Below are 12992 nucleotides of genomic sequence, written 5' to 3' on the forward strand. Positions count from 1 at the left end.
AGGTGGGTGGACCAGTGGCGGCCCCCGAGGTCCGAGACCAGGACGAGGCATAACCCGGTAGGGGCAAGGAAAAGCAGAGTACCGGAGATGGTGAGAGTGGCCCGAGGGGGGAGAATCGGGCTGAATCTGCAGTGAGATGGGGGAGAGAGGAGGTGTTCTCCCTTCCTGGTTGCTGCTTCCTGTCGGGCTGCTTCCTACCCAGGCCCGGGCCCACCCCTGTGCCTGCGACCCCCGGGGAGGTGATCTTGCAGGCCTGACTGTGCTGCATCGGGGTGGGCCCAGTGTACCTGGGACCTCTGTGATCGGGCGGCTTGGAGGCCTTTTATTTGGCCTGAGGGGGGAGGTCATACCACCCAAAGAGCACAGCCACTATGGAGGACAGCCAGGAGGAGCCGTAGAGACCATTTCTGATAGTGTTGGGGCCCTCCCCTGTATAAGAACTTGGATGGACCCACTGAACGATACAAGACGAGAGAAGGACCCTACCACCTCACACTCTGGTGGTGGTCAGGGCCTGAAGGAAAGCAAATAGTTATCTGGGTTGGAAAGAGAAACTTACAGGCTTCTCTTCACTGTGGCACAGCTACCTACTGGCGAAGATAGGAGGGCTAAAGGGATTCAGAAAATGAGAACTGCTGGGGATTAAACACCTGGGGGAAATAAGGAGGGAACAGGCCATAATCAGCCTTGAGGACCTCTGGAGGCATACTCAGGAGGGGGAGTAATTACCAGAGGCCTTCCCCTGGTGGATAGGATTCTCACTAAAACTATTCAAGAAAAAGCCATCTCATTGATTTACAAAAAACTGGTAAGTAACTCACTGGATTTGCTGGGTAGACTGAGGGAGGCATTGGAGGAAAACTTGTGAGACATCAGGGACGACGAATGGGAGGAAGCCCTCTGGGAACCCCAGGAGATAGACGTTAGGGCCCGATTTTGACTTGTTCAGCTGAAAATACTGCATAGGTCTTATTGCTCTCGGACACTACTAAACAAAATAAGTAAAGTGGCAAATCCATTGTGCCTGAGAGGCTGCAACGAAGAAGGCATGTTCATGCACACACTCTGGGGGTGCCCCCTTGTAGGAAAGTTGGCAGGGAACTCTGGAAGCATCTGAGTGGCCAGTGCCAGCAGGTGACGTCAGAGCCCTCCCCTGATAGGTGCTTACTTGGTTAGGTGACTATCCCCTTTTCAGGGCTACTTAGGATCTCTCCTTTGGGTGGTTCCTCAGAGTCGAATTGCAAGACTCCAGCAGGAATCCTCTGCATTGGGGTGAAGGAGTCACTCCCCTGCTTCAGCAGGCACTGACTGCAACGACAGCCGGTTGCGTGGATCCCCTCTCCTGCTGAGCTGCGTGGATGCTGCATCATGGGTGGTGGAGTGAAGTGGTCCTGATGGTCCTCCTGTCCCACTGCCCAACTTTGGTGGAGGTAAGAGCTTGCCTCCCCGCGCAAGACAATACTCCAGTGCATTGCTTGTTTTGCAACTGCCAAGGCTTGTTGGCATCCTTCTACGAAGTTCTTCGTGCATCTTGTAGCTCTAGCACCAACACACTATCCTGCAACGCACAGCTTCCTGAGTGGTACTCCATTGGCGTGGGAGCCTTTATCGTAGTGCTGCATGGGCCTACTTTTGCACCTTCTTTGTCCCCGTGCTGTGGGACTCCTGTGCATGCTACCTGGTTTTCTGTGTGCTCTCTGAGTTGCTGAGTGCCCCCATCGACTCCTCCTCCTGGGTAGAGTCCACCTGGTCCTTCCTCGTCCCGGGCTGTGCCATTTTCCACTAGCTGCGTGCTTTGAGTTTACCAAGGCTTGTTGGTGGACTCCAGCGATACAAACCAGACTGCAATCTTCCATCCGGTGTGAGACATCACTTGCACCAGCTGGGAACCCGACTCCTTCTTCTTGGGTGCAATACTGACTGTTCTTCTTCACCAGTGGTTCTTCCTTTGCACCTTCATCCGGGTTAGCAGGGGCTCCTGTTCTTCCTGGACTCTTCTGTGGTTCTTGGACTTGGTCTTCTTCTTCCACAGGTCCTTCGGTCCAGGAATCCACTGTTGGTGTCTTTCAGTCTCTTCTGGTTCTTGCATAATCCTTCTTTTAGTTTCTGTGTGTATTCTAGGAAAGTAACTGTTTTACTCCTACTTTCCTGGGCTCTGGTACTTATGGGGTTTTCTAGTACTTCCAGTGGCCGTCTACACACTACACTTGCCTAGGTGAGAGACCACCTTTCCCATTCCACTTTCTTAGTATATGGTTTGTGTTCCCCCTAGGCCCATTTCTAACTATTGTGATTTTCACTAATTGCACTGTTTTCTAACTTTTTGTATGCCTATTTCTGCATACTAGTGTATATAATTTGTGTATTACGTACCTCCTAAGGGAGCATAGTCTCTATGGTATTTTTGGTATTTGAGTCACCAAAATAAAGTCCCTTTATTTTTGTAACACTGAGTGATTTCTTTCATGTGTGTAAGTACTGTGTGAGTACAGTGGTATTGCATGAGCTTTGTATGTGTCCATGCCTTGGCTGCTCATCCACAGCTACCTCTAGAGAGCCTGGCTTCTAGACACTGCGTACACTTCACTATTAAGGGATAACTGGACCTGGTATAAGGTGTAAGTACCATAGGTACCCACTACAAACCAGGGCAGCCTCCTACACCCCTATTAAAAGAATATAATGTTGAAAGTCTCAACATTGGAGATACCCCTGGACCCCAAGTGGTTCCTGTTGGGGATCTCTGGGTAGACCACATGGCCCAAATATCAAGGAATTTGGCTGTGACTGGCCTCAGGGATAGCCAGATGTAGCATAGTGAGAGCCTGGGAAGTTCAACCACCCCCGGGTTGGTGGACTGGCAGTTCGATCTGGACTGGTGCCAGAGGGCAAAGAAGGTTACTTATGAGGGGAGGGGATGCCCCAAAAAATGGGTGGTATTTCATCTTGTTCTTACCAAGCTGGAACAGAATTTGTAATCCACTAAATCTCCTTTCCCAGTGTTGGTTGGGCTGAATCTTAAAGTAATGATAGTGACCACAAACCTAGGAATACCTTGAGGCCCTGTGTACCACGATAAAGGCTTTGTAAAGTGATGTTGTAGTTTCCTGTACTCTATTTTCTTTACAAACTTTGTTCATTTAAGGGACAAGGTATACTTCGTTTTAGTTCACTTTGTCTACCTGTTTTTCACCATTATCCACCACCCCTGTTCTTTTGCCTGATTTTCTGTATTAAGTTCCGAATTGAAATGTTGAAGGAACCTTCAGCAGTAGGAGAATTGTATGTTGTGCTATAAGTTTTCTCAGTGGTGTTTTTTCTGAATACATTTTACATTGGAACCTTGAACGCCTGGTCCCTGTCATTTGATACAGTAGCCAATCTATAACTATTGTGTAATAGATCATACTTTGAATCATGGGATGAGAATGTTTCAGCTTCAGTCTTAAAAGCATTTTGTCTGTGTTGGGTGCTAAGTTTTCAGTTTCTTGGTGGGGTTGGGTTTATTAATATTGGACCCAAATATCTGAGGCTATGGTCCTTGCAATTCAGGGGTTGGATGTGGCTATCTGCTCCTCTGAATGGAAGTATCTCTTGATACATATTTGCAAGGCTATTGAGGAACCATCAACCTAGCCAACATTCACATTGAGGATGGGAGGTGTTTGCCTTTCTACTATTAGTGTATTTAATTGGGGCTAAAAAACTGTGTTTAAAATGGCACTTATGCTGGAACCCTTCCTATGGCATCTAGATTTCTCCTAATCGTCCTACTCTCTTCTTCTCTTCGTAATTCTAATTTATAAGAATGAGAAATTAGCCTATCTGACCTTTGTATTCAGCTGTTTGTTAATGTGTGTTATGAGTTAAAACTTGGTGTCTTGGTATATTGATGGTGTGCTACCTCTCTAATAGGGACTCTCACAATTAGCTATGGGTGAGTTGACATCAGATTTATTTCTTCCTCAATTAATGTTTTGTGGTGCAATTGGTTGCCTTTCTGCCTCCTGTGAATGTGCTGCAAAATGATTAGGTGTTTGGTAAGTGAAGAATGAAAGATGGTAAATTCCAAATGGACGCTCAGAGGCATGATCCCTATGCCTACATCTTTGTCCCACCCCTTAAAGCCGTTGTGCAAGTCCAGCATTACTAATTCAGTTTTTTGAAGTTTCCTGAAACATTGAAACTTCTTTTACACCCTCAGCACAGGAAAAGACTACTCCTCTTTACACCCAAGTGCCAATGGATTGGCAAGAGTAACCGTGGTTCCTTCATGACTTTTCTGTTCATGCTTTAGGAAAATAGTCTGACAGTCTAAGTGCACATACACAGAAGTGATGACTAGGTTTTTCCCTTGTCTATCTTTGTGTAATGAGACCCCCTATGTCCTCTTTTGTTCTCTACCGATCTTGGATACAGAAATGTCCCGATTTTTGCCAGCGGCATACAGCAAGCAAATGCCATGACAGGTTTTACACAAACTCCTGTCTCCCCCCTTCCTCCTATCCAAAAGGTCACTGTAGGCACAGGAGTTGTACGCCACCAATATTTTGTTTTGTTACTGTTATTTTAACTCTTTGTTGATCGAAATGATAAAAAATACTGTTGCCTTAATTATCCCAAGCACTATAGTTGCAAGCTTTGACACAAGTTATTGGATAGGGAATCCGTGATTTGGATAATACACAAAAAAAGCTACTGAACAAGGGAAGGTTTAGCATTTTTACCGGTCATCAGTGAGGTAGAAGTTTAATTTGCAACCAAAGAGACTTACATTGGTGTATGTGATGTGCAACTAAATAGGATTTTTACCGACCTGTGTATTGTTGTTGATGTCACTAGGTGTGAAGCCTTTTTTTTTTTTTAAAAAGGTCTTGCATTAATGTTCCCTTCAGCACTCGACTTTGTCTAACAGCCCCTAAACTTGATCCCTACAGTCATGATATGCCTCCTCTTTGGGCGTATGCCCAGCTGCCTTGTGAAATTCCTGACCATTAAGACAATATTGCTCATTGCAATTAATTCTGATTGCCATGTCAGTGATTCACAGGAACTGTTTGCACAGTCTCCATATACCACCTTCTCCTATGACAAATTGCTGCTGTGAACTTGCACTTCCTTTCTGTTGAAGGTGATATTGCTCTTCCATGTGGACCAGTCCATTATTATGTCTGCCTTTTTTGCTCTGCCACAACCCTCTGAAGAGTAAGCAAAACTTTAACTTCTGAACCAAAAAAAAACCTTAGTTTTTACATTGACTTCAATAAAGAACAATGAGTGGGATCGTTTTTTATGGGCTTTGCTGGTACTAAGAAAGGAAAAGCCCTTGCCAAAAAAGGAGCCTCTTTAGGGCCTCTGATCTAAATCCACCAGAGCCAAGACACTATGGCATTGGCTTGGGGTGATTGGGCATTTGGCATCTGCTAAGCTTGTACATGGACATCTGTAGACAACTTCACCAGGCTTTACTGTCTTGACAATCAAGTCAGCAGGAAGACTCATTTCACCCACTCTGCCTTGCAGGGTTTCCTGATGCCAGTCTACTTTTCAGACCCTGCACCGTTTGGGAGGTACTGCTTTGGTATTTATTAAAAACGTGTTGAATCTGTGGTTAGAAGTCCATCGGGACAAACAGCTTAAATTTGGTAATTCTCTTTCTGGTGGATACTCTGCCTAACCGCAGATTCCTTACCACACTCCCGCCATCCTTTTCTTTGGAGTGGAATTCTAAGGTTCTAAAAAGGTTCCAGGTTTAAGTTTGCACACTGTCAGTCTACCAATCTGTCACAGTCTCTGTGTCTGAAGGTGAGGAAGAGTTGCTAAGGAAAAGGTAAATCAGGGTTCAAGATGGCTTCGATAAACAGCTCTGTGGTGTCACTTCTGGAGTTAATGTCCGGCAATTGTATAGTCTGATGCTGCCATGTACCATCAGTAAGAGCAGTTGCTTGAAAACCTTCTGTATCCAGTCTGGCACCTGGGGGAATTCGGAAGGTGGGGAATCTTGTGAGATAGAGTACCTACCAGAAAGGGCATCACCAAAGGTAAGTAACTTGTTCATTTGTCCGTAAATTTGAATTGTGTAACTGTATGTACAGAAAGCAAGTTGTTCGCTAGCAGTAGCTTGGGGTGGAAATGTCCTTGTTCATCCTATCTCTTCCTCAAACCTAGGGTAGCTTTCAGGAAATAGTGAAATATTGAATACTTGCAAAAATCCTCAGATAAAATCCTTACTCCTGATTTTGTGACATTACATAAAAGGGTGGAAGTCATGTACCATCAGCACTGAACTCTGTAGTTAATTCTTTTTAATGGGTGAGCTATTCAATCGGAGTCTGACTGTGTGAGACATAGTAAAATTCATAGGATTCCTCTGTTGGGTTTTGCAGTACATTACTTGTAGTAATTCGTGAGAAAAACCATAGTGGCTTGGCCAAAAGTTTGAGTCCTTTTTTGCTGCTCTAACGTTTAGAAATGATGCACCCTGTAGAGTATATACCATGAGAATGAATTCAGCCAGTGGGTGGGCCGCTTGTTTCTTTTGACAACTTTATTTGAGAGACTGAGATACCAATAACCTGTTTTGCTTTTTGGCAGGTTGGTGCTGGTTGGATTGGAAAGTGTGAGTACAATGTATCATTATTTTTTCATTGGAGTATATTGTCAAATTAATAATGAAAGGAGGTCCCACTTTTTCAGTTTTGACAGATATCTGTTTAAGGGAATTGACTCCCCATTGAGAATTACTTTGAGAGAGTAGTAACACTTACTCCTGCTATGCACTAGTTTGAGGGTAGCATAGGAAAATATTTACTGTTTTGATACTCTATGCATTTTTCCTAATTCTCAGAACAATATATGAAAAAGAGCACCCCACCATCTCTATTCTGCTTTTCCAACAAGCTGGCTATTTACAACGTTCAACAGCATTCACAACCCAACATTAGCTCTTTCTCAAATACAATATATTTATTTGTAATTCAACCAATTTGGACCTCGCCCTTTTTTTGCAGAGTGATCCCCAAACCTTTTGCCTTTTTCTTCCTATTTTTTGACCTGCGTTGGTTGGTTTTAGGACTCTGGGCACTTTACCACAGCTAACCAGTGCAAAACTACACATGCTCTCTGTCTACATTGTATTGGTGATTGGTTTATCCATGATTGGCGTATTTGATTTACTAGTAAGTCACTAGTAAAGTGCATTATTTGTGTGCAGGGCCTGTAAATCAAATGCCTCTAGTGGGCTTGCAGCACAGATTGTGGCACCCACATGAGTAGCCCTGTAAACATGTCTCAGACCTTCCACTGCAGAGTCTGTGTGCAGTTTTAAACTGCCATTTTGAACTGGCAATTGCTCCCACTTGCCAGGCCCAAACCTTCCCTTTTACTACATGCAAGTCACCCCTACGGTTGGCCCAAGGCAGCCCCGTGGACAGGGTGCAGTGCATTTAAAATATAAGACTTGTACTGGTGTGTTTTACTTGTCCTGGTAGTGAAATACTGTTAGATCTTGCAATAGCGAAAACCTAATTTCTCTCTCCCATAAGGTAACATTGGGATTGCCTTGAAATATCTTTTAAGTGTAATTTCCCCCATTGGGAGCAGAAAGAAATATGGAGTTTGTGGTCTCTGAACGCACAATTAAAAAAATGCATCTTTTGGTGAAGTTCATTTTTGAAAGTGGGCATTTTCTTGCTTAACCATTCTGTGCCTATGCCTGTCTGCTGTATACACATCTGGGTTAGGATGACAGTTGGGCTGTTTGTGCATTCACTCTAGACAGTCACACAAAGAGAGCTGGGGTGTGCCTGCTTATCCTGATGGCCCATCACCAGGCTGATGGGTCTTCCTGAGCTACAGAGGTGAGAGGAGCTGACATTTGCACCTGAAAAGGGCTGTGCCCGTCCTTACATAAAGTAGTCTTCAACCCCCTGGAGTGTGTCTGGGGCCACAACAGGAAAGACAGGCTTTTGGGCACTATAAAGACTTCTCTTTGACGTTTGCCTACTTCATAGACAGAAATGGGTATAAGTACTGGACCTCTGACACCACATAGTTAGAACACTTGTGGACTGAGGACATTCTGCCAGGAAGAGGTGGATGCTGTAGATGGACTGCCACTGCGTGTTGCTTTGTTGTGCTGACCTGCTGCTTGCTGCTTCTGTCCTGGGAGTGAAAGGACTGGACTTTGCTTTCGCATCCTGTTCTCCAAGGGCTTGAACTGAGGTTGCCTCCTGTTAAGAAGTCTCAGGGGCATCAAAGACTTCACCTGTCAATGCCTGGGCTCTCTTGCTGAGAGTCCTGACTTGCCAAGTGGTGCCAAATCCAGTTCCTGGGCCCTTGGAAGTGAACTCTGGTGCAACCAAGAAGAAACTAAGCACATTGACTCCAGACCGACTTCGGACCCGGTGCCACTGTCTGACTCCGTGCCGCTGCCTGCATGGGAGCAGTGGTCCCCACTGAGTGCAACAACTGTGACCTGCAACTCAGGCCGATGCCGCTGCAGCGCCTCTGAAGTCTCACCACAGCACGAGTCCCGGTTGCCATGTCACCGACGTCCGCGATACCAGACTTCAACTCATCTGCAGCACCTGTGGCCCTGTAGTGTGATCGCGACACCGCAAAATTGGCACCTCACATCTTGACCTGCTGGCTTCATCGACCCCATTGGGTCATAAGGAACCGACGTCCTGCAATCAATGCCACATCACCTCCCCTGCAACCGTAAGGAACCAAATCCTCACCTCCCCTGCATAGCAGTAAGGTAAGGTGAAATGTATTGTTTAGTTACTTAAAACCATACAATATAAAAGAACAAATGTCAGTCAAATATGTTAACTAATCAACAATTAACAAAAGCCCCTGCTAACATAATATAAAAATGTTCAAGAAAAACTACAGTTGATTTGCGTCCTTGAAAAATTGAAAGAAAACACAGGTTACGTTTCTATATATATATATCTTTCTCATATTGCAACATAGGAAGGCTTAATATAGCCACCAAATCATGCATTTTTTAAGGATACCATTACATCACGCTAACTCAACACTTTAGTCTAAAAATTCGATTTTTTAAAATGTACCTAATCTTTCAAATGAGCCCGAACTACACACTTAAAGTAAAACATAATAAATATTGTCTCTTTGTTACATTCAATGTAAACTTAACACTCCTTATTATTCAACAGGCCTCAATGCATAACACTGGTCGCTCCCACTATACCCTGACAACCAAGAAAGTATTATTAAAGTGCAGGCATCAAGAAAAGTGCAAAGAGCCAGCAAAAGGGAAAATAAAAAAAACCTCTGATAATCATGTTGTTAAGATTGACAAAGAGATCCTATACAAGACTATGCCAACATCCTTCAAAAAATGTAAAAATCATAGTTAATTTAGAATGTAATCCACTTACACATGCCACAATTGCATTCTGACATTTTCAAATACCTAGCATGCGAAAGATGGGAACGTCTCAGCCCCCTCAATTCTTTACGAATACACACTATGTGCAGTGAAGATTCTAATTTATACGTCCATAGCCTGCAATGCAGGGCTTCAGAGCCATTCAAACAGCTGTATTTGTAGGCTTTTAGGGGTATGATTCCGCACCTCAACCTAAATAGGTCTTTTTTTCCAGCTCAGCTTCAGGGGGTAAGATACATAACGGGCCCTCCTGTTAGATTGATAAAAGAAAGTGCATAAATCAGCAGGAACCTTTGCAGCCAGATTGTGGCAGTCTTCATCTGCAGATCTCAGCCTTGCATTTTTCATAAGCAGCTTGGCATGTTGCCTTGGAGGAAGGCTTAGACTAATATTTTGATCGACACCCTCAGCCTGAATGGATTTATTGGCGCATTCCTTAGATGACTATTCTGCATGCTGGACCAGGTCAAACCCCTTAGTGACTTGGGGGAAGCTGCCTTGAGCTTTTTGTAATAATTTAAAAACCTAGGGCCTCATTAAGAGACCGTGGACCGCCAGACTTGCGGTGGCGCTCGCCCACTGCCAACAGGGACGGTCCGACCGCCATATTATGACTGTGGCGGATCTGCCATGGTCTAATCGCCAGCACTGCAAGGTTGCCGCCAGCAACAGCCTCGTTGTGCCGGAGGTCTCACTCCGCCAGGGCAGCGCTACCCTCTGGATTATGACCCACGTTTCCGCCAGCCTGAGCAAAGGCTGGCAGAAAGGGGGTGCCAGCAGTCCTATGGGGGGCCCCTGCACTGCTCATGCACTTGGCACGGGCGGTTGCAGGGCCCCCCCATGGACAGCCTCGTCTTGCTTTTCACTGCCTGAATCACAGGCAGTAAAAAAGCGGGACAGATGCTGTCCCACCCGACGCACCGCAACATTGCCGCTGGCTCTATTACGAGCCAGTGTCAATGTTGTGGTGTGTTTCCCGCTGGGCTGGTGGGCGAAAATGCTGTTTCCGACTTCTGTCCCTGCTTGAAATTTGTAATAGGTTCCGCAGATGGATGGCCGAATATGCGGTCATCCTGACGCGGTACTTTGCCAAAGTCGTAATGAGGGCCCTAGTTTCCTCCATAATTACTTGCTTGCTTAAGTTAAATTCTAAACAAATTTGTGAAGACGGAGATGCATCCTGGAGCTTCATTGAGGAACCAACACCTCATCTCCTGCGCAGCAGTAAGAAACAGACGCCTCACTGGCTCCAGTGACACCTCACCTCCCTGACTCCGTGTAACTGTACCTGGGGTCCGTGCAACTCCATGACTGGCCCGCATTCCCTCGTCGGACTGTTGGAAGAGACTCCGTCAGGACACTGTGATAGCCCCAGTTGGAGCTATTGTGTTTTTAAGCGCTATACTAAAATTTAATCTTTAAAAATGTATATATTTACTTTTGCATGTTGCATTTTTGTTCTTTTAGTCTTGTTTTACTCAGGTAAATATTGGCTATTTTTCTAAACTGGTGTGGAGTAGGTTTGTGGTTTTTTCAGTGTGTGTGTGTGTGTGTGTGTGTGTGTGTGTGTGTGTGTGTGTGTGTGTGTGTGTGTGTATATATGTATATATATATATATATATATATATATATATATATACACACACACACACGTACAAATGGTGTACACCTTGCCTCTGAGAGCAGGTGTTCTCTTAGGTGTGCGAGTCCCTTACCCTGACTAGATCACTACTTGGACAGGATGCAAGTCACTGCCAACTAGATAGCACATTTCTAACAACCCTAAATCAGTAAAATGCATTAGACTCGCTACACCATTATCACATGTACAACACAGCACCAAAGCCATATAGTAGACTGGGCATTATCACCTCAGCAGAACATTTATACCCAAATGAATCCGTAGCTTGCCCTACATCAAACGTTTGGCTCCTTGGCATCTTCATTCACACAGTAGGGCGTCACAAACGTATAGTTAGCTGAGTATCCTCTCCAACAGCACTGCTGCAACCTTTCACAAACTTGCGTATCCTAATAATAAAACTGGTACATACCACACCTCTGCATGAATAACGTTCCATTAAAGCCCTATAGTTTGCTATAATTCTCCTCAACAGATCAACCTTTACTGCCTTGATGGACAACACACCCTTGATAATCAAAATAAACAAAATAAATGGATTAGTCCTTTCACATGCACGTAATACACAAATAAGATAAATGCCTGGATCAAAAATACTCAAGGTAGACATCATTAATTTGATCTACTGATAAACATCACTTCGGATAGTCAGTTTCTCTATAACCATATACTGTCACAACAGGCAACAGACAACCTTGAATTAGTCAACAAAGATGATAAGACAGTAGAAGGAGCCTAAACCCTGAAAGCGCCATGGGACGTGCAAATGGCAGTGGTGTGTTGTACAAATGGTGATAAAGTAACATAACATATGCCACCAGAGTACACTGCAGAGAAGTTGATCTTCTAGGCACAATGCCCCAGAGTTGTAGGTAATGAAAATGAGAGGAGAAAATTACATATTTCTTTGTGTGAAAGAAAATCACTGCCATAAGGAAGGTAGAAGAGAAAATTAAGGCTTTAATGTGCTGTAGTGCTGCTTCTAAAGCACCTTTAATCCAGCTTTTCATACAATGGGAAGGACCAAAGACACCTGGATATGACTGTTTATCTCTGCAGGTCATGTGGCCAAACATGTGGCAAACTATTACCAGAGATGCTGAATTCTGCAGGAATGAACAAGCACAATGCATGAAAGACAAAAGATAAAGATGTTGAAATTGAGGCAAAGGTAGAAGTACACTAGTAAAAGAGGCCCTGATTGATAATTCTAAGTGCAGATATGTTACCCTGTGAATATTCTCCTGACATCAAACAGGATCCAGAAACTTCAAAGCACTACCCCTGCATACCAGTAAATGGGGTCTTACAGCTTTGCGCCAACGTCATTCCACTCTGAAATTTAGAAGTGGAGCCCCATATAATCACCACCAATGCACTCTGGCATCAGTTCCTTTTTTTTTTTTACGCCTTCAGGCTCAGATCCGCAGCTACTCCTTTCTCTTTTTGAGTGTTTTCCCAATTATTCAGTGTGCAAGGGATGTCCCCTGCCAGAACAGGGTTTAGCCCTTGTAGAGACTGTTGCAAAAAGAGGTTTGTGTCAGATGCCATGGGATGAAACTGGAGGCCATACGGGATCACGATGTGAAGCTTTAAGTCATCAAACACAGTGGGACTCCACACAATGACAGGTCTGAGTCAAAATGATGGGCCTCTTCCCACTCCTGAAGTCATTCTTGTGGCAAATCTTCACTGCGGTCAGTCATCAGACAAATCTAAGAAGAAGTGAGACTTGGTCCGTCCTTTCTCTTTCAAACTCTAACGAAGGTGGAAGGATGTCAACATGCCTTTTGGTCTCACTCTTGATCTCAATTGGAGCTGATTTAGAACTTGGTCTCAGTGCATCCTGAATTTCCGGATCAGTCGTCCACTTTGCAGCAGCTTGAGGCCTTTAGTGAGGGTGTGCTGCAGATCTTCAGCACTTTACTG

The 12992-nt window shown here is 44.6% G+C and overlaps 1 protein-coding gene across 1 annotated transcript in view; it reads left to right on the forward strand.

The window, feature by feature from the left end:
* The window catches only part of HSD17B4 (hydroxysteroid 17-beta dehydrogenase 4), a 640476-nt gene that overhangs the window by 271997 nt on the left and 355487 nt on the right, over nucleotides 1-12992 (forward strand). The window contains exon 10 of the mRNA XM_069226895.1: nucleotides 6595-6619. Coding sequence (XP_069082996.1) covers nucleotides 6595-6619 — 25 coding nt within the window. The remainder of the gene's footprint in view (nucleotides 1-6594; nucleotides 6620-12992) is intronic.

This window comes from Pleurodeles waltl, chromosome 1_1, assembly GCF_031143425.1.
Source record: "Pleurodeles waltl isolate 20211129_DDA chromosome 1_1, aPleWal1.hap1.20221129, whole genome shotgun sequence".
NCBI classification, from domain to species: Eukaryota; Metazoa; Chordata; class Amphibia; order Caudata; family Salamandridae; genus Pleurodeles; species Pleurodeles waltl.